Consider the following 21,077-nt stretch of genomic DNA (forward strand, 5'->3'; position numbering starts at 1 on the left):
CTAACACCATAAGCATGCAACGCTTTGCGGGAAACACACGCTGGAAGAAAAAAGAGGGAAGAGAAAAAAGAATGTCGGAGAGGAGTGGGAAATCAAGACCGGGTATAGCAAGATGGAAGGAAGAATCAGTTAAGAAAAGACCCGTGTTGCAATCTACACATCCCAGCCCCCAAAAAATATAAAACCCTCGGCAGGAATAGGGTTTCAAGAAAGAGAGAAATAAACAAAGAAAGGCAACAGATACAGACCGAGATGAAATATCCAAAGTCGTTCTGTATCTCGATCACGCACTCTCGCGGACCTTCTGCTCCATTCGCTTCCTCGCCGCCAGAATCATATCATCCCTCCGTTTCTGGAGTATACGCTGACGTTCCTCCTTGTTCTGTGACCAGCCAGACGAAGGAGACGACTGGGTGGTCTCAGCGCCCTCGGTGGCGACTTTACCGCTAAGGTTGTACCGCGAAATCAGGTCCTGACCTTCCGATTTCGACGCCGCGGAGGCGGCGGCAGTTTGTGCTGGCGCGCTGGCCTGAGGGATGGCGACCTGAGGTTGGAAGGAAGGTGGCGGCTACAAAGACGTTCCTAGTCAGCATACAGCTTTCGCTACGCGACACACGCACTCCGGAATAAACCTATACTTACTGTCTCCAGTCCTCGGCCTGTCAGGATGCGTTCGGTGGTTGCTGCGACGTTGCCACCATTGCGCTGCAAGTCCCACATGATGTCGCGTGTGCTTAGCTGAGGGAACATCTGGGATATTTGTTCCACTTGTGCTGGGTCGATGACTCCGCGCGCACGGCTGCGACCGCTTCCATCACTTCCATCGCCGTCACGCTTGAGGAACCATCGGATGACGAAAAACGACACGACGGCGAGCGTCAGCAACGAGGATATATTCAGGGACGGCTCCTCCTCGGGCATGGTGTCGGGAGAGGGGTCAACGTGTGCGTGAGACCCGATAATCGCAACTGAGCGAAGGGTTGAAAAACACTGCCAGTAAAAACGCAGAAAGGCGTGTGAAAGTAACTGGCTATGGATCGGGGATCGACGAGGACGCTTTTCGGGGAATGACGTCCAGGAGGGAGGCGGTCGGAGTATTTAATTTAGACTTAGTATATGTGGCGGTGGAGGACGTTCAGCCGGGCGCCACACTCGGGACCAGGAATATAAATGACCCACCAGTTCGTACTGATGGATGAACAGGAAGACAGGCAATTACAAAGGAGAAATGAATGACACGCTTTCGAAGGTTTTAAAGCACGTGAAATGGAAGAGAAAAAAGGGTCTGAAAATGCAGGCTGCGAGGTACGGAGTACGGAACTGGCGAGTTGAACCTCCGAGTGATCAATTCTCGGGACAATTCATACCAGTCGGAAGTTCCACACTTCCGCGGCTATTGCGAAATCTCAACCATGGACTCTATCGTCTCACTTCACCCCCTTATACCATCAACCTCACAGAGAATTCTCATGTCATGTGCATCATTAGAAAAAAGTGTAGAGACAAGAATGTAAATGTCACCAAAAAAAAAAATGAATAGAAAAAAAGGAAAAGAAGTTCATCCAGATCCATATACATCATCCCGGAAAAAACACCGTCTCCAAAACTCGGCCAAGAACGTGCCACATAATGCGCTCCTATCCCACAATGCCCAACCAAAAAGAAGACTGTGATATATGCATCCCACCCCAAGTTCTAACATCAAGGAGTACCATGAACAAATTACTTCAAGTCGGCTGGAGTCAAAGCTTGAACCACACTGGTTCCTTCGCTGAATCTCGTCTTGAAGATACGGTTGGCGTTTTGGAACATGCCGTCCTTTAGAGACACAACGATGAATTGGGATCCCTTGAAGCGCGTCTTGATTAAGCGACCAATGTTCTGTGTATGAGACAGATCCAGGGCAGCATCGACTTCGTCCAGAATGTACATGGGCGCCGGCTTGAATTGCAAGAGAGCCATAATGAGGGAAAGAGCAATGAGAGATCTGTACAATGATTAGCCAAAAGTCCACATCAACAAGTAAGATGTTCGACTCACCTTTGTCCACCACTCAGTTCTGTTAAGCTCTGTTTCCAAACCTTGCCAAGTTGCACCTTAACTTCCAGGCCATCCGTGATCTCCTTGCCCTCTGGAGGATCCAGCTTAGCGAAACTGCCGGGAAGAAGCATTGCGAAGATCTGACCGAAGTCGCCGTTGACTTTGGTCCAGGTATTGTGAAGAGCCTCCTTCTTGTACTCGTCCAGATTGAGAATGGTCTCTTCAATCTTACGCTTGTCACGAACCACAGTCTTCATCATATTCTTTAGGGCAGCCTCCTTCTTCTCCACGCTATCGATCATGTTCATGACCTTAGGATTGATCTTCTTCTTCATGCCCTGAGAACGTTCCGTGAGATTCCGTAGGGTGGCCTTGCATTCCGCAATGTTCTGGTTCTTGAAGTCATAGGGAGTGTTGGGACGGCCGAAATTATCTTTCTCGTCCTCGATCCACTCGTGTTCTTCCTCCATATGGGCAACTGTCTGAGCTGCAGCCTGTTGGTCTTTCTGTAGTTTCTCAAGCTGATGGCCGAGCTTCTGCAGTTCAAGGCCCTCTTCAGTGATCTGTGAGTTCTTTGCCTGCATTGTCTGCTCAAGTTCTCGTAGCTCCTCATCGAAACCAGTAAGCTTAGCTCTTTCGTCGTCGAGGTGAGCCTGGGCAATATCGTGGGCATCCTATGACGGGTCAGCAGTCGTTTCTCAGCTATAGCTTCGGTTTTCATCGTACCTTGATCCGTGCCTGTTCTCTTTTGAGCGATTTGACTTCTTCCTTTTGGGCATTGAGAGCATTCTCGGCCTCGGCGCTCTGTTCTTCGGCAGCTGAGAGATCGCTTCCTACTTGCTCCGACTCCAGTCGAGACGCTTGTAGTTCTTTCTGTAACGTCTTGACCGAATTCGAATTTTTAGCGAGACTCTTCTTCAGGGAATCTAAGGATTCCTGTAGTTCCGCGAGTTTGCTGTCTTTGTTGTCATTGAATTCGCTCATGTCTTTCTCGATTCGCTTGATATCCTTGGATGCTTCCGCCTGACGAGCTTTTGCGTCGGAAATGTCTTTCTTGAGCTGCTCAATATTTGCTTTCATCTCCTCGACAGCATGAATAATCTGGGATAGTCAGTCTAGTATCCAGATTCAAACGAGGAGAATTAAAACCTACCGATGAGGAAGAGTTGTTGCTGATCTGTTCCTCTGTAAGTTTAATCTCGTGAGTCTTGAGGTCCAACTCCTGCTTGATCGTACGGACTGCATCAAGCTTCTTCTTTTCCTTTCTCATCGTTTCTTCCAGAGTAGCAAGTAGCCGCTCCTTGCTCCGGATTTCCTTTGTAACCTCGTTTAGTTTCTGCAAGGTAATGAGGACACCGCTCGAGTTCGGCGAACTACCACCAGATAGGGTACCGGAAGGGTCGTAAACATCGCCATCCAGTGTGACACTCTTGATACGAACTGAGGGGTCGAAAGTCACCTTCTTCGCAGTTTCTGCGTCGTTACAGATCAAGGTGTTGCCAAAGACGTAGTTCATAGCCGATGTAACTTCCTCATCGTATCCAATAAGCGACAAGGCAAGGTCCACCTTGCCGGGAGCAATGTTTTGCGCCGCCCCGATCTTCTCGGCGGAAGCTTTGAATGATGATATCTTGTTCAAAGGAATGATTGTTACGCGCTTGCGCAGCTTTCCCTTTTGCAGCAGCTGCGTTCCGGTCTCGGCGCTGTCGACTACAACATTGTACAAGCGGCCACCAGCACAGATTTCAAGGGCCGTTGAAGCTTGGAGCTTCTCTTTGTCGAGCGTAAAGAGCTGAGCGACCAAGCCCTTAACCTTGGATCTATCAAAGTTCGGATGAGGGTCGGCATATTGGAAATCGATATTTGCAACCTTCCTTTGAAGACCATCGGCTCGCTGACGCAACTCACGAATTTCCTTCTGTAACGCCGTTTGCTCCTGATAGAGCTGCTCTTCTCTTCCTGGTTCAAAACCAAGTCTTGCCAGCTCCGCATCTAATTTCTTGGCTTGAGACTTAAGGCCCTCAAGTTCCTTCAGGAGACCGGAGTTCTGCTCCTTTGCTTTCTTGGCTCTGGGTTCCTCTTCCTTGATTCGCTTTTCCAAGTGTGCAATCTTGAGCTTTGCTTGCTCTTGTTCAGTGGCTGCGGCACTGGCGCGATTACGAGCGTCCTGTAGTTGACCTTGATAACCACTTTCTTGGCCATCTTTCGATGCCACACCCGTCTGCAATGTTTGGAGCAGTTCCTCCTTCTGTTCAACTTCGGCTGTTTGCGCATCCAGTTCGGCTTTTGCAGCATCATATTTTGCTTGTAACTTATCGTAGACCTTCTTTTTCTCCTTAAGGAGCTTCTCCAAATCTTTGACAGTTTGTTGCGCTTCCTTGTATTTCTCCTTTTCTTCTTCGATGCTAGCATTCTTCAAGTCGAACACCGTGGTCAACCGCACAAGTTCGTGAGAATGAGATTTAACCTCATCCTCAAGTGCCTGGAACTTTCCGCCTTTTCGTAGTTCCTTATCACGAGCCGCTCTCACCCGCTTCACGTCCTCTTCCAAGTGAGCTATCTCACTCTTAAGCTTGGCAGCATTATCTTCGATGGCCTGCACCTTGCGCCTTTTACTCTCGAATTCATCGCCCGCAACCCGTAACCGCTCGTTACTCCGAAGATAGTCGTGGGCAACAACCAAGCGAGTAAGACGTTCCAGGTCATTCTGAGTCTGTTGGAAATCCAGGAAAGCTCGCTTCTCGGACCGGAGCTTCTCGAGTTTAGGTTCGATTTCTTCCTTAAGGAGGCCTTCGATTTCACGCAACTTCAACTCCTTCTTACCCATCGTCTTTGCCGCTTTTTCTCTCCGGTCCTCGAACATTCGCGTACCGGCCGCCTCCTCAATCATAGACAGAATCTCGACCGCCTTCATATTGAGCACCTTCGTAATCCTTCCCTGCATAATCAAGAAATTGGGATTGTTGATATTCAGCTGCACGCTCTGGAAAAGATTCTGCACGGTCTGCTGCTGCGCACGGTGGCCGTTAATCAGATATTTACTCGTACCGCCAAGAACAATCTGTCGAGTCACGGAGATATTCGCATATTCTTCGAAACCGATCGGGGATTTGGCGGTGTCCCTGTTATCGAAGACGATGGTTACGCTAGCTTTCGTTACACCGGCCTGACCACGCTTGTAGATCAGATCTTGCAGGTTCTGCGCGCGGACGGTCGACATATTCGTGATACCGAGGACGAAACAAATGGCGTCGAGGATATTGGATTTACCACTGCCGTTAAGGCCCGTGATGGAGTTGAAGGATTCATCCCTAATACAATTTGGTTAGCGCTCTTGTTGCACTTTGCGAACGCTCTTGACAAGCATATCAGGCCATATCGCTTCTATCGAAGGTGCGCGTTCGAACTGGGTCAGCGCATACCATCCCGATATCACCGTACGCACGGCGTACGATTTGAAACCCTACCACCTCAGGTTAGCATTCTAAGCTCTGGTCGACGTCGCTGTGTATCAGGAAGGCTTACGTCGATAACGACCTCAGTAATCCTCATGATTGCGACTCCGGAATCAGCCCCATCAACTGGATAACCAAGTGCATAGAAGGGCGCTGGGGACTGATAGCGCACAATTGAATTGGGCGGTGGATTGTTTTGGCGGGCGCCGTGTTTTTGCGGACGCCATCATGTTTATTATTTGCTATTTTAGGCTTGGTGGCCGCTGGGATGATGTAAGCATGAGGGGTCAAGCTTGCTGGAACGGGGGCCAATCAGAACAAATGGTATCTACTACGGAGTATAGTATATAGCTGCAGGACAATGATTCTCACGCAATTGTATGAAACAGGTTATGTGCTAATTTGTCCCTTATCCAAGAATCTGTGGACAGCAAGAACATAAAATAAGAAGAAGAAGAAGACATTCAAAAACCAAAAAGAGCAAGATCCGCTAATTGAAATCCATGTTTATTCATGCCAGTCAACGCCGTGTTTTGCAGCCTTGACACCAATGACAAGCCAAACGCACCAACCATGTCCCGGCATGAGCCAGGACATTCTACTTAAGGGAGAGATGCAAGGGCAACGAGGTCCAATGGTATCTCAGCACCATGATACGAATAGGGTATGAAAATATGCAGAGGACAAAAGAAACATATACAGCCATGGTCGTAATTCGAAGGTGGTAAAATATAAAGATAGGGTGGAGAGAGCACGAAAGGCTCGATTACTCGTCACTCATCCTATCCGCCTCTTCGACACTCTGCTCACGGTCTCTGGAGACAGCCTCCTTGTCACCCTCTTCAGGTGACTCGTGCTCATCGTTAGCGCCCTCTGGTGCAGGGGGCATGGTCTTTGCGAACTTTGGATCAATGGCTGCCCTATGCATAGAGCGCTTGTATACTTCCGCTTCATCTGGATCGCGAACGACAACTTGTATTTGATCCACCTGGTCTTCCTTCGTCTTAGGGCGGGTAGGAGCAAGGCCTGCCTGTGCAATAGTACGGGCTCTCTCGGGCTTCAGGCGAGTCTTCCCGAGAATGGGGTAATAGTATGCAGCCTTCTGCTTCGAGGACAGGTAATCTTCCTTCGCCTCCGACGGATTGAAAAGTGTCACCGCAATATCTTTCTGCTTGTTATCACCGCCAAGCGTCTGAGCGCTGGTAGCAAAGGTACGCATGCGATCGAAACGGTGGAATTTGGAGTTATCAGGACCTTCGTGGGTGTAAAGCTCCTCATTGTCGCGGTCGGGGTTATATATCTGCATGCTTGCGAGGACTTTCTTGATAGAGTCCTTCTTCTCAGGGAGGAAGAGATCATAATCCCAGGGAATTGGGCCAGGATCAGGGTACAGCTTGGGGTTCGTCTTGTGCAGAGCCACTTTCGTCGCATGTTCCTCACATACGCGCTCCTCTGGCGCGGAGGGGAGCAGAATACCGGTGTCCATGCGCCTATCTCGCTTGCCAGAGACATCTTGGATAGGTGCTTTGTCAAACTTGAATTGGACGAAACCACCAGGGTCTGGGAATCCTTGGAGATCGGGCATGAGAGGGTAAAAGCCGACGGGTTTCAGTTTAGGGTTGTCCGGATGCACAGGAGTGGCCCATGCATCAACTTCAAGTTTAGTTGGCATGTGCCCTTTGATTTGACTCGGTGTGTCTTCCCCGACGTGCTTGCTATCGGGGTACGCAATATCAAATCCCTTTTGTATGTATTTCTTGATGTAAGCAGGGTCGTCCAGGGACTTCGCCTTTTCAGCCGGACGAGATTTCGATCGCATGGGTGTGACTTTAGGACCTTCCGGTGCTCGAAGCCCGGCCGAAATGTACTGTGTGCGACGGAGAAAGCTGACGTTCGTATTCCGGGGTGCTGGGTTCTTCAGCTGGTCTAAAGTCATCAAAAGGGGCAGGTCGGCAGGGTCAATTGGGTCCGGATTTTCAGGTGCCATGATCGCTGTTTAGATACACTCCATTAGCCATGACATATCGTGAAGCGCGCTACGAATAGGTTGCGTACCACTCTCGTCGCCTAAGTGCAAGCCTGGGATGCCAACCAGGTCAATGGGCATACCGCCCTCAGCATCGACATCAATGTTTGGTTCTTCACGACGTGCCAAGTTAGAGGCAAACCCTGGCGTAAGAAAACGCTCTAATCCGTCGTGTGGAATATCAAGGAACTTCGGAGGCATATCAGGAGGAGGAAGGTCATTCCGATAACGCAAAGACGCGATATACTCCTGGTGAAAACCCCCGGAGCTGCCATCTTTGTTTTTCGACATATTCGAGCTATCACTATCGGCCGTTTCTTGGGCTTGTGTCTCGATACAAGGTGGGGAGATCACTGTATAGTAGGCTGATTAGTAGCAGCTCCGAATCCATTTGCGACACTCTTTTGCACTCACATGGAGGAGAAAGAATAAGATCCGAGATCTTTTTATCCGACGCTGCGCGGTCAGCCGAGTCGCAGTCTTTAGATTTGATCGGACTAAGCTCTGAACCAATTGTACAGGTTAAGAATGACCTAGTATCCAGCTCTATCAAAAACAGTCTGGATGGACAAACTTACTTGGGGTTGGAGGATCCATTCTGCACTGTTTCACCGCCTTGTGGTTAAGGTTTAGTGTGGTTGAACTGTTGGCGGATCAATATTAGTCCGAGAGTAGGTAGTCACAAGCATACACAACGCTCCTTAAGTATAGTCCTTAAGAACAAGTGACCTGCTTTTATAAGACCATGTACTACTATTGCACTCACTCTCCATATATGCGAGCGCATGCAGTTCATCCAAAGTGAATTGTTCCATGCATAACCAATCATCTAAAGTACAGATCCTTCTAACAAAGGCATCCCATAATGTCAATACCGTCATTCAGAGTATAAAGAGATAATGATAGCAAAGAATCAAAGGAAAGAAAGGCATTGAATCAGTAAGCCCACATGCATTTGTAGGCCATCAGTCTATGACCTAGCCGGTCGTACTCCAACTGTCCAATCCAGCTGTCATTGGTTCCGCTCAACTTTCCGAATACGCTTGCGCCCTTCCATACAACCACCTGAGGATCGAGATCCCGAGGAGGCGTGCCAATCATAATCTCTTTAGCAAATCCAGGCCGGAGTGCCTGCAGTCGCTCCTCAAGGAACGAGTGAAACCCGTTGATCAAGCTCCCGCCTCCAACAACCATGATACCGCCAAGAAAGTCTCGCATTTTACGTTCATCAGACCGAGCAGCATGAGCAATAGACATAAGGATTGCACTATCAAGTGGGAACGTCGGCAATATATCGTCGCGCTCTTCAACGGTCGGTGCACGAGGCTGCGATGTGCTCTGACTTTGCCCACCGACCGCAGGTGTACCAGCACCACCAGCTTGCGGAGTACTGGTCACATCTGGTGCAGGAGATCCGGCAACTGAGGATCGAGGAGTAGCTTCGGCCTCTTGTAGGCGACTAAGGGCATTTACTTGCTGGGACCGGCTCGGAGTCGATTGCACATCTAAAGTACCGGACTGAGTGTCGCCATTCACCTGGCCATTAAGAGGAGGAGCAATGGCTGTCAAGAGTTCTGATTGCGCTGCAGATGTTGGGTCGTTTGGTTGGCCGTCATAGATGTCGACTGAGCGGGATATCAATGTCCTTCGTCCGTTGAGTTTTAGTGAATGGTCGAAAATGGATGGCTGGAAGTATCCCATGGGCGCCAAATGCACCTCATCGTAAGCTTTGAAGTTGTACTTTCTGGTATCCTGACCGGCGATACGAAGGTGGAAGTCGAAGACTTGTACCGAAACACTGGCTTCATTCATGGTACAGATGTTCTTCTTTAGCTCCTCGGCGAGTAGGAAGTCGTACCGACGCCATAGGTTGATGTCCGCATAAGGAAAATGATCGTACAACATCATCTTGACGAATGCCTCTGTCACATCCGACCCGCCGTATTTAAGATTCACGCGCGAGTTCTCTATGCACATCCCTTCTTCCACACAGCAGATCGACGTCTTCTGTGCACCGATGTCGACCACACAAGCCGATGTGAATCCCGCCCCAAATGTAGCAGCCAAGCTCTCCTGGATGAAGCAGACGCGGGCAAATGAAAACTCCCTCATGAGCATTTCAAGAACTTGCGTGACGTAGGATTTCTCGTAGAGATCTGGAATGACAAAAACGCATGAGTACTGTAGCCAGTCCTTTTTGCTTGTAAGGCCCAGCTGATTCTTGATTGCATCTTCAAGAATCAACGAGATATCCAGGAACAAGAGCCTTTTGCTCTTGTAGTCTCGCTCGTTACACCACCCATACTTCATTGGCCAGTAGAGCTTGTAACGAGGTGTCGACTCATCTGGGATCCTCAAAGCTGCCTGACCTACTATATACTCCGGCGCGACGTCCGGGATCTCCGTCCATTCAACCCGCATTGGGTCATTGTGTTCCGAGATCGTCTCCGGCACGGTTCTTCGGTTATAATTGATGACCATTTCCTTGGAGTTTGGGAGAGTCCTGCGTTTATTTTGTCGCATGTGTGTTTTGAGTTCCGCGGACATCGTAGTGTACTGTGAAGAGAACTGTGACCAGCAAACACAAGATTAGGCTAAGACTGCAACGAAGAGCACATGAGAACCAACCTCAGAACCAAACATTTTCTCTGGTTCCAACTCGGAGCCATCATCTGTTTTCAATCGCTTAGGGCAAGGCTCTTCGCGGTCCTCAGACTCACTTGTTGTAGACTTTCGCGCAATGACCATCGGTACGGTTTTTGGTAACGCATCACTGGCAAGTCCGATTCGCAGATTCTGGCTACCAACATGTACAACGATGACCTTCGACCCGACGGTTTCTGCTGTAGCCTCCTCTGCATCCTCCATATTGGTATCGCCATCGTCTGCATCGGCTTCTGGGATACCGAGGTCGTTGGCTTTTGCCATAGCTAGAGCACGATCCCGGTCTTTGGCTGTTTTTGTCATGCGATTTCGCGCTTCTTCGTTTTGTAGTCGAAATGCTAGATACTGGTCATCTCTCTTAAGGTAGTCACTGGCACGTATTTAGCACCTTGTCCGAATAGGGCACCACCAAAAGCGCCATGGTGAAGGCGGACCACGTACGTATAATAGTTCTTTTGGTTGATGGGAGGGATCTGAGGCCAGCTCGATAATTCCATGTTGTTGTCTGTTCTTTCAAGACCTGGGGAGCACCAACCCGTTAGCGCATTGCTCCCAATGAAATGCATCTGACTTCCACCGGGCACTTGTAGCCATCCATGCACAATGATATTTGGTGAGCATACCTTCATCCCGAAGGAGGGCCTTTCCAGACTTCTTTCCAACCATGGTGTATTATTTGGCGATGTCAGAGATAGAAGGTCGATTAGGAACGATGTTAAGTTGGTTCAGGACGTAATGCGGCACTGGTCGCAAGCCGATCGCAAGTTCTTGAATTGTGAGGGATCTAGAGGTAGACAATCGGAGCGGACACCATCGGGGTTAGTGGTGATTGGTGATGCTGTTGGGGGGAAGAGAAAGAGGGGGGATAGAAAAATATATAAAAAAAAGGGTTGTAACAATAATGGCAGGTGAGGATGGAATGGAACCTGCGCGGCAATCAATTCATGTTAATTCTGCCACTCGCAATGGCGCAGGGTCTCTCCATCCCCATGACCCAAGAGAGAGAAAGACTAAGCTTGGACCAACACCGATCGGCGCCGCAGCACATCCGCAGGCCAATCGTTGCCACAATCCAGAAATCCCTCCCATTCATACACCATTTAGTCAGCTATTGCTTCTGTGTTGTTCGTCATTATTGTTATACCCATTCCCTTTTTCCCTTCCTCAATAACTCACCACCGAACTATTGAAAATAACTCGTGGAATCCCCGGATTGATCCTATTGTCCATTTATCCCGAATCGGTCAACATCTACGCCGTCAATCCGATCAACACCAAAATACTTACTTCTCCGCAACATCTCCCTTGAGCCCTCCGACCTCCGAACAAGAGTCGCGTTGTCTTATTAAACAAAAAGGCCAATATGGGTGGTTCATTTTCGCGTCTATGGTCCTTCCTCTGGACGAAGAAGGAAATCCGTATTCTCATCCTAGGTCTCGTACGTGACTATAGTCTACACCAGGCATCAGGGCAATGAGGCTAATCCACTTTGTGGTGTAGGATAATGCTGGAAAGACTACACTACTTTACAGGATGAAGGTATGTTTCAATACGACTTGTCTACTGGGAATATATTACATGAACAACATGCTGACTGTCGGTTGATCTCATAGATCGGCGAGGTTGTCACGACAATACCTACTATCGGTTTCAATGTTGAATCGGTCACATATAGAAATTTGAACTTTAATGTCTGGGTAAGTATACTGCGATGACTATCTCGGATTTCTAGACGACACAGCGAAGAAAATAATCGCTGATACCTGTTTGCTTCTATTTTAGGATCTTGGAGGTCAAACGTCTATCCGGCCATACTGGCGATGCTACTACGCTAACACCGCTGCTGTTATCTTCGTCATCGACTCCACAGATATTGAACGACTGGGTACGGCTGCAGACGAGCTCGCAGCCATGTTAAATGAGGAGGAACTTCGCGATGCCGCTTTGCTGGTATTCGCCAACAAGCAGGACCAGCCGGGTGCCAAGGGAGCTGGGGAGATCTCGGAGGCTCTGAAGCTGGGCGAACTGCGAGATAGAAATTGGAGTATTGTGGCATGCTCGGCTATTGATGGTAAGGGTCTTAACGAAGGCATGGATTGGTTGGTGGTGAGTACACACTGTTCCCTATCAGGTTCAAAGCCTTTTGTCCCAGTCAAACTAATTTATCCCATGTACAGCAAACTCTTCAATCAGAAAACGCATAAGCGCTGGCGTCAATGTGTCGTGCAATAGATCTTTATTTTGGTATATCTCCTCGACCGTACATGCGGGCTTCTTGGACATGTGTTCACCGCGTCTAAAAGGCTCGCCCTTACTTCTTTTTCTTTCCCATTTTTCAGCACTCTGTTGGGGAGACAGGGCTTATGTCTTTATACTGTATACCTCTCTTATCTTTTTTAAACCTGAACTTTTGAAGACTTAGCATAATATCCTAATTGATGTTCCGGTGATGCCTGGAAGTGCGAGTCCCCGCCGTTTTAGCGCAATGACCTGGATAGGCAATATGTCGTGTGCACTAAATTCGACTGTTCGAGTTGTATAGCACACAATTCAAAGAAAGTCGACATGTCCTTACGTATCTATAATACATAGACAGCAGTTAATAGAGTCTAACATGCTTGTTCGTAAAACGCAGAGGTAATCCGTAGGTGTAGAAGCTGTATGAATCGCCCTTAGGCGGGTTATATGTCGTATTTCTATGTGGGTATATATGAACAAGGGTTAAATACATTAGCTAGCCATATTTGATCTTTCAGTTATCCGATGTGAAATCATCATGGATAGTCGCGGTGTCAGACCTCTTTCCATTGTAATTGCTGTTCTGATGCTGAGGATATACCGGAGAGGTATCTTCTATTCCTCATAAGCTCTCAAGAGAGAACTTCACCGTATAACAGCGAAGCTGCAATTCTCGTAACAAGGCGTGTCCTGGCTCATTGCTAACCAGGCTGCAGGAGAATCAAATGCTGAGATGACGGAACCTCAGCCGTAAAGCTATATGAGCAGACTGCGAAGGATGCGTCCTTTAGAACTCCATATCGTCATCGTCGTCTTGCGTAGCGTCATATCCACCATTGGCCATATCTTCTGCCATCTGTTCTCTCCGCGCCTGCTCTTTTGAAGCGCCAATTTTCCTATTCGGTAAAGGTTTTGAGGTTAGCAATGAACTATGTTCTGTTCCAGTGAGGTGATTAGTCGGCCTACCTTAGTCCATCGACAACACCGGCAATGAACCCTCTTCCCTCTCCAACCTCCATGGCCCCGACACCGGTTAAGGCTACTCCACCCCCACCAGTGGAAGCAGCATCTAGCACATCCACGCCTGATCTTATCTTCGCTGTTCGCACCTCGCGCAGCTCTTTCAAGAGCCTCCGGGTCTGGTCCGGGTCCACCAAATCATCGCTGGCGGCATCAAGAAGCATCGTTCCAACCTCTAACCAGTGGAATGGCAATGACGGAGGCTCGCCAGATGGAACATGGTCCTGCGCGACATTCTGAGGCAGGAATGGCGGTGCTGGGTAGTACCGTCCGCCATCTGGGGTATAGCGAGGCATAGCGACGGGTCGTTTTCCGCGATCCCGAAGGCTTGGTTGGCCCGGGAGTGGAGGTGGTGGGGAGAATGCATGCTGGTACTCATGGTGTTGGGTTTCAATTTCGAGGATGAGGGACAGAGATTCTGGATGGAGCCAGGGCGGAGGAAGGATATTTGCGCGGCGTTGGCGTTTGAGAAGGAGAGCCAGCCAGAGGGGAAGAGAAGCGCGTCGAGGCGGCAGGAGAGGCTCAACGGGGCCCTGATCCATTATGTTAGATTTGTGTAAACCTCCTGGTAGACTAAATATTGATTTGCTATATTCTTTCTTCTATCAATACTGCCCCGCCGCCTTTCTCACTCATTTGGCTATTTTTTTCTTGGTATACATGACTCAAAAGGATAGGGACTTATTCGCCAATACAGCATGAGTACAGAACGATACACTTACACCGAGAAGCTCTAATCCCTCCAAACGTTGACGAGGAAGGATGGTGACCATCTCCATTTCAGCGAGAAAGGATATCTCCGGGGGCGTAATGCCCCGCGGGAGGGGAAAAGCCATTGGCCGTCAAGATTTCAGGGAACCGGGGGGAAACAGCTTATCGTGATGCGCAAAACCTAGCGACAGTCGTTCATATCATTTAAAATGTTCAGTAAAGGAGGCAACGATGGTCGTCGCAGCGTCTAGACCATACATAAAGCTGGGGATATAGAATCGCCCAATGCGGTAGGTGTTTGTTCTGTTTGCAGATTTAATGTTTCTCCGCGGTCATTTTAATTTACAGAGTAGTTGTCACTGACTCCATGATTCTACTCTTTACTTTAATTCCAGCTTGATGGTCAATTAGCCCAAATCAATAATATGAGTGCCGCTCAACCTCAGTCGGGCCTGGCTCTTGCCGCCCGCTATGCGGTTCCTTTTGTTTTGTTGTCGATACCTATATGGATGAATCGGGTCAATGCCGTGGCTCCGGAGCCGTATTTGGATGAAGCTTTCCATATTCCTCAAGCTCAGGCATATTGGCACCACAAGTGGACGCACTGGGACCCGAAAATCACTACACCCCCTGGTCTCTATCTTTGGTCATATCTTCTCTGCGCCTGTGCGCTTTTGCTTCGAGGCTCTCCAACGGAGCTCAATGCGGAAGCACTTCGTTCAACCAATGTTGCAGCCGCCGCCATCTTTCTACCCTTAAGACTGCAGACCTTGCTAGATAGCTTACGGAAAGAACGCAATACTCGTCCATCCGGCGCATGGCTAAGCCATACTGTGCTGAATATCTGTCTCTTTCCGCCGTTGTTCTTCTTCTCGGGCCTCTACTATACCGATATTCTTGCCCTATTGGTTGTGATTGAAGCGTACAACTGGGACCTTAAACGATCGGCGCCAAATGCCTTCGCTGGTCCGACTTTTCTGTTCATCCTCCTGGGAGTGGCTGCGCTGGCCTTTAGACAGACCAACATCTTCTGGGTCGCGGTTTTCTTCGGCGGATTGCAGGTCATCCGGACATTGCGGAAATCTTCCAAGACATGTCAATCGCCCAATGTTGCAGATATTGCCAAAGGAGGCTTCAAGAACGAATTGTATGATCCTCCGGTGTCAGAGGCTTCGTTGGCAGGTGGGTTACCTTCACTGTCTCATAATGTAAACATTGTTAATGAAACTCTAGATTATTTTAAAACCGCCATTTCTCTAGGTGCTGCTGCGCTTGGTAACTTGGGACAGGTTGTTATTTCCTCGATCCCATATGTTGCCATTCTTGCGGCCTTCGGAGGCTTTGTATTGTGGAATAATGGAGTTGTCTTGGGTAAGTTTAAAGTTGATCTACTTGTATTCGGTGTCTCATAAGTCAACCAGGACACAAAGAATTTCATACTGCGGGCTTGCATCTGCCTCAGATGCTGTATATCTGGCCTTATATCTTCTTCTTCTCGTGGCCTATCTTGATTTCGCCTGTTGTCAACATGATTCTGCCCAAGGCTTCTCTGCCTAAGTTTATGCACTATGGCTTTTCGGAGAAGCAGATGGGTATCCCAAAGATCTTGACAATTCTTGCGATCGTCCCTGTCATGCTAGCCACTGTTCACTATAACACTATCGTCCACCCCTTCACGCTCGCCGACAACCGTCACTATATCTTCTACGTCTTTCGCATTCTTCTCCGGACTCATCCAGCTGTCAAATATGCCGCGACCATTGTCTACTTCCTCTGCGGCTGGGCCGTTATTTCTGCTTTTGGCTTTTCGACTTCTACACCACCGCCTCGATTCATCCAAGCTTCACAGTCAGCACCGGCCTCCAAGCCATCTGTTCAGAAAGGTCAAAAAGCTCAAAAACAGACCGACAGCAAAAGACAGCCTCCTAAAAAGATTGCTCAACCTCCAAAAACGCAACAGCTAACACCAGAAGCCTTCGCGAAGATCCAAGAAGCGATCAAGCAACGTCAAATGCAGCAACCGGATGCGCCGCGAGTCAGCTTTGTCCTTGTCTGGCTTGCCGCTACAGCTCTCTCACTCATCACTGCGCCACTGGTTGAGCCACGATACTTCATCATCCCCTGGGTAATGTGGCGACTGCATCTGCCAAGGCAACCCACGCCGTTTGTTTACCGGGAGCAGCGTCCTCGGGATGCGAAAGAAGCGCTCCATGCGAAGATCGCGACCAACTTCCCACTATTCTTGGAAACCTTCTGGTTCCTGGTCATCAACGCTGTGACCGGATATGTCTTTCTCTACAAGGGTTTTGAGTGGCCTCAGGAGCCTGGAAAGATCCAGCGGTTCATGTGGTAATCGCTTCGATCTCTTTACCTTCATTCATTGTTTTATTATTAATTGTGGCAGTTTCGCGCGCTGTGTATATAGAATAGAGAAAGTCTTTGTAATTGTACGGAGCTGTATATTAGGAGTCTATTACTTCTTACTAGAATTCACTGGGTTATACGTACGAGGTGATATTTAGGGATCAACTACTGATAAGACTTGGGTGGTACCGGTGCTGAACTTAAGGATCAGGGTGCCTAATTTGACCATGACTGACACCTTAGGCTTGTTACTACAGAACTGGCTGTGTACTGGTAGTTAAATAAGCAACCCAATTAGGTGTTCTAGAGACCCGTCTGTAAGAATAAGCGGAGCCCCGCAAAAAAAAAAAAAAGAAAGAAAAAAGATGAGCCTCCACGCGGGATTGAACCACGGACCTCTTGATTTCCGTATTAGGTACAAGTCAAGCGCTCTACCACTGAGCTATAGAGGCGAATATATACTTAGTAAGCTGTTACTTACCTTATGATCAAACCTTGAATTCTGCTGAGAAATACTCCATAGTATCTACAAATAGTATGTTATGTTGAGAGAAGCTGACGGTGCTCTTACAATAATATTTTTCTATGATAACCAAGTTAAGCCAGTATCGTTTTGTGACTTCTATTAATCTGTAATGGATTTTCCTGGCCATTACAAGTATTGTTGACCCCGCCTGAGCGAATACAATTTCGCCGGTAAACAATGGTTTGTGTACGTACATACTTGAAAGTACATACAATTATTGTACTTCTTTTGGGACATCGTAAACATCCAGTCAAAAGTTCATGTAAACTGCTTGATCTTCGAGAAAACGATGGTCTTCGTGGTCCACGTTCAATTGAATACAATGCAAATATCTATTTGCGTACTATTCTCAATTACAACCATTGAAGCCAGCATTCTTAACCTGAATCTACTCCATCCTTTGCCTATTTTTCTCGCCCATAAGGCCTTCAATATGAAAAGTCAGCTTCTAAAACAACCCAAGCACATGACCCCATTACCAACCAAAACCATCATCAACACTCAACATGTCACCATGACACCCCACTACAGACAAAAGCGCGTCATGTGGTGGTCACCTGCCAAGGAGAATAAAAACCCCTGCACAGAACATCTTTATATTAAGCTTCACGGCTTCGCGCACCCTAATGCTGAGTGAACGGGGATCAGAGATAATTGGCTAATTACAATCATCACGCCGATGTGCTCAGAGAAGTAATTTAGATCATGTCCCGCACCTGATTTGTTTCTTCTTGAGGCTATTCAGTCTGTTTCTGGGCGTCTCGTGGGTGGGAACTGGGGGTTGATCAATGATGTTGGCGATTATGCTTCCCATCCCGGGTCTGAATGTACTTGGTGGTGATGCACTGGTACAGGATTATAGGGATTGTCTGAGATCAAGGATTGTCTGAAGATGGGTTATTGTGTGATGGTATCGAGGGGAGGGAGGGATGGTGGGAGGATGGGTCGTGGACAGTTTTTTATGTCTATATGTGTCTACTTGTCTCTATGGAGGGAAGGTACTTGTTAGTTGGCTTTAGTGAGGGAAGGTGCTCGTCTTTTGAAACTTTCTGAAGCCTCAGGTCATGAAAATGGAAGGAAGTACTCGTGCCGGCGATGAGAGTGTACGGCAGGTAGGCACTACAGTTTACATATACGAGCTCTTTAGATAGAAAGGATGCCCTGGAAAGGATGCATTGTGATATGACAGGTCTTGATCTAAGTGTATGGCTAGAAGATGAGTCCATCGGTCAACTCCAAGGTAGGAAATAATGCACAACATGTAGATTCCTAAGAATCTCAGTCTTAATCATCTCAGCTCGGACACTATACATATTGATAATTAGTAGTCATCTATACATAATATTCTTCAAAACATGGGGAGTGGCATTCACCGAGAGGCCTTGGGCGGGTAGTATATATCTTGAAGGGATCGATTTCCCATGCCCCTACGCCGGGTCCTCTGGTGCATTCCGCGTTTGTATGCAATATTTATTGATATGTCCAGTGAACTGTATCTTTTCTGCCGAGGAGTATATTTAATATAGATTACTAGGTTAATCTTATAAGCGGTAGTATAAGGTCGGGGAAAGGGGGTAAGCAGTCCACTATAAATACCGTTACTTTAGATCCCTTGGTATCCTTATTGAATGAAAGTATATTTATGATATAACTATCAATGAGAGCTGCTTAGTATATATACTAAATGGCTGTTGGTGGCCCGAGAAGAGCCCAGGATAGGAGCTGTATTCGAGTATTATGCATCTCTTTCTTTCTCTATATATCTTGAAGTACCCGAGTCTACTAGTAGAAACCATGTACTAGCAAGTGGCGATAAACCATGTACAAACAAAACCAGAAAGAACTTGAACAGACCGTCATCCTACATTATCCTAAACTCGAAGACCACAATCTCATCTTTTACCAGACGTCCCCCATGCCACTACACAGTACATCCAACCCTATCTCAAGACTTGGCATGACGTGTGGCCTGAGGCTCCTTACATTCAACCATCCGCCGTATCAACAACTATTGACAACCACCTGGCCACACATCCAGCCTTACTCAAGGCCTAAAAGTACAACAATGGCTGACGATAACCCTCCAAAGCGCATAAAACTATCCTCCAACACCACAGAAAACACCACCAATAACAAATCCCCAAAGGAAAGTCCCCCCATCCAAGACCTAACATCCCTCCACCGATCCATCACACCCCCATCCCCCCCATCGCGATCCCAAAGAAGATCCCAATCCCAATCCCAATCCCAATCCCAATCTGCCCCACCTCAACCTGTCAAATCTACAGAAGAAGAAGTCAATGAAAAACCACGACTAATCCCCTCCCCCTTCCAACTCACCCACATCCGCGATCTAGCCGCCTCCTCGGACAACAATGTGGACACGGTCCGATTGCGCGAGATCCTGGGTGATCCGATGATCCGGGAGTGCTGGCAGTTCAATTATCTGCATGATGTGGATTTCATCATGGGGCAGTTTGATGAGGATGTAAGACGTTTGGTGAAGGTGAAGATCGTGCATGGATCTTGGAAGAGGGATGCGCCGAATCGGGTACGGATTGATGTATGTATTGTATATATTTCATTGATCTGGTTGTGGTTTTTGGGGTATGGTGTACTGATGGTTTGCAGGAAGCGTGTTCGAGATATCCGAATGTGGAGGCTGTTGTTGCTTATATGCCGGAGGCGTTTGGGACGCATCATTCGAAGATGATGGTTCTCCTGAGACATGATGATCTTGTGCAGTATGTTTTTTCCTTACCTGGTTGTGGGGTTCATCGTGATTGACTGCGTTAGGGTCGTCATTCATACGGCGAATATGATTCCCGGTGATTGGACTAATATGTGTCAGGCGGTTTGGAGGTCGCCTCTTCTACCTTTGCAAAAGACCGATGATCGGGTAGAAGACTTAACCTTAGGTAGTGGTGCGCGGTTTAAGAGAGACCTACTGGCGTATCTGACTGAGTACGGGCCTAAAAAGACAGGTCCGCTGGTTGAACAGCTTAGGAAGTATGATTTTGGAGCTATTCGGGCCGCCTTGGTAGCTAGTGTGCCTTCGAAGCAGAAGGTCGATGATCTCGACTCGCAGAAGAAGACGCTATGGGGATGGCCGGCGTTGAAGGATATCATGCGCCAAATCCCTCCAGCTCAGAAGACCACTAAAGCTACTACACCACATATTGTTACTCAGGTTTGTCCAACCGTGTCAACATACCGCATACATTGCATGCTCACACGCGTAGATATCCTCCGTTGCTACGCTTGGCCAGACAGATAAGTGGCTGAAAGATGTCATGTTTGCATCCCTTTCGCCAGCATCAACATCTACTCGGCAACCCAAGTACTCTATCATCTTCCCTACAGCAGATGAAATCCGCCGTTCCCTGAACGGTTACGGTTCTGGCGGATCAATCCACATGAAACTCCAAAGCGCTGCACAGCAAAAACAACTGCAGTACATGCGACCATACCTTCGACATTGGGCGGGTGACCATGACACGGCAGAGCCGAGTCATACATCCAAGCAAGACGCAGGTCGTCGTCGAGCTGCACCACATATCAAGACCTATATCCGTTTCTCGGATGCAGAGAAAATGGACACCATCGACTGGGCAATGGTCACATCAGCGAACCTCTCCACCCAGGCATGGGGAGCAGCCGTCAACGCTTCAGGGGAGGTGAGGATCTGCAGCTGGGAGATAGGAATCGTCGTATGGCCCCAACTATACGTCCAGGACACCGAGTCAGCCACCATGGTCCCCACGTTTAAACGAGACACTCCCGAACCCCTCGAAAACAAAGACAGCGAAACAACACCAGACACAGTAATCGGCCTGCGCATGCCCTACGACCTCCCCCTTACACCCTACGCAGCCCACGACACGCCCTGGTGTGCAACAGCGCAACACCTCGAACCAGACTGGCTCGGCCAAACATGGACCCTCGACTAGCCCACATGCTACCAAAAGCACACCCAGACACTGCACTGCAAGTCAAATGAACCAAAATCTGTATATGCACTAGAAGCATGTAG

At 48.3% G+C, this 21,077-nt stretch overlaps 8 protein-coding genes and 1 non-coding gene across 9 annotated transcripts; 3 read left to right on the top strand and 6 right to left on the bottom strand.

Moving 5' to 3' along the window:
- Positions 1–283: 283 nt before the first annotated feature.
- On the bottom strand, positions 284–921 carry AO090026000554 (CUE domain-containing protein; the record flags this gene model as incomplete). Its single annotated transcript, XM_001821934.3, has 2 exons — positions 284–568; positions 643–921. The coding sequence occupies 2 exons, from the start codon at positions 919–921 to the stop codon at positions 284–286; spliced, it is 564 nt and encodes a 187-aa protein (XP_001821986.1).
- Positions 922–1,722: 801 nt separating this feature from the next.
- Positions 1,723–5,592, bottom strand: AO090026000553 (condensin subunit SMC2; the record flags this gene model as incomplete). Its single annotated transcript, XM_001821933.3, has 6 exons — positions 1,723–1,987; positions 2,041–2,714; positions 2,767–3,141; positions 3,194–5,351; positions 5,463–5,503; positions 5,566–5,592. The coding sequence occupies 6 exons, from the start codon at positions 5,590–5,592 to the stop codon at positions 1,723–1,725; spliced, it is 3,540 nt and encodes a 1,179-aa protein (XP_001821985.1).
- Positions 5,593–6,261: 669 nt separating this feature from the next.
- On the bottom strand, positions 6,262–7,812 carry AO090026000552 (uncharacterized protein; the record flags this gene model as incomplete). The annotated part of the gene is made up of 2 exons (XM_001821932.3): positions 6,262–7,487; positions 7,551–7,812. The coding sequence occupies 2 exons, from the start codon at positions 7,810–7,812 to the stop codon at positions 6,262–6,264; spliced, it is 1,488 nt and encodes a 495-aa protein (XP_001821984.3).
- Positions 7,813–8,457: 645 nt separating this feature from the next.
- On the bottom strand, positions 8,458–10,851 carry AO090026000551 (putative chromatin remodeling complex subunit (Arp8); the record flags this gene model as incomplete). The annotated part of the gene is made up of 4 exons (XM_001821931.3): positions 8,458–10,089; positions 10,150–10,555; positions 10,627–10,705; positions 10,809–10,851. 4 exons carry the CDS (start codon positions 10,849–10,851, stop codon positions 8,458–8,460), a joined length of 2,160 nt encoding a protein of 719 aa, XP_001821983.1.
- Positions 10,852–11,548: 697 nt separating this feature from the next.
- On the top strand, positions 11,549–12,389 carry AO090026000550 (ADP-ribosylation factor family protein; the record flags this gene model as incomplete). Its single annotated transcript, XM_001821930.3, has 5 exons — positions 11,549–11,623; positions 11,686–11,724; positions 11,799–11,882; positions 11,968–12,291; positions 12,363–12,389. The coding sequence occupies 5 exons, from the start codon at positions 11,549–11,551 to the stop codon at positions 12,387–12,389; spliced, it is 549 nt and encodes a 182-aa protein (XP_001821982.1).
- An 821-nt stretch (positions 12,390–13,210) lies between these two features.
- Positions 13,211–14,279, bottom strand: psf2 (DNA replication protein PSF2; the record flags this gene model as incomplete). The annotated part of the gene is made up of 3 exons (XM_001821929.3): positions 13,211–13,319; positions 13,390–13,976; positions 14,166–14,279. 3 exons carry the CDS (start codon positions 14,277–14,279, stop codon positions 13,211–13,213), a joined length of 810 nt encoding a protein of 269 aa, XP_001821981.1.
- Positions 14,280–14,579: 300 nt separating this feature from the next.
- Positions 14,580–16,507, top strand: alg10 (dolichyl-P-Glc:Glc(2)Man(9)GlcNAc(2)-PP-dolichol alpha-1,2- glucosyltransferase; the record flags this gene model as incomplete). The annotated part of the gene is made up of 3 exons (XM_001821928.1): positions 14,580–15,336; positions 15,388–15,525; positions 15,576–16,507. 3 exons carry the CDS (start codon positions 14,580–14,582, stop codon positions 16,505–16,507), a joined length of 1,827 nt encoding a protein of 608 aa, XP_001821980.1.
- A 379-nt stretch (positions 16,508–16,886) lies between these two features.
- AO090026t00008 lies at positions 16,887–16,970 on the bottom strand. The gene has a single exon. It is a non-coding gene; the product is annotated as a tRNA-Thr (tRNA).
- A 2,139-nt stretch (positions 16,971–19,109) lies between these two features.
- On the top strand, positions 19,110–20,994 carry AO090026000547 (tyrosyl-DNA phosphodiesterase 1; the record flags this gene model as incomplete). The annotated part of the gene is made up of 4 exons (XM_001821927.3): positions 19,110–19,607; positions 19,676–19,788; positions 19,841–20,234; positions 20,287–20,994. The coding sequence occupies 4 exons, from the start codon at positions 19,110–19,112 to the stop codon at positions 20,992–20,994; spliced, it is 1,713 nt and encodes a 570-aa protein (XP_001821979.1).
- Positions 20,995–21,077: the final 83 nt, after the last annotated feature.

This window comes from Aspergillus oryzae, chromosome 3 (assembly GCF_000184455.2).
Source record: "Aspergillus oryzae RIB40 DNA, chromosome 3".
NCBI lineage: Eukaryota > Fungi > Ascomycota > Eurotiomycetes > Eurotiales > Aspergillaceae > Aspergillus > Aspergillus oryzae.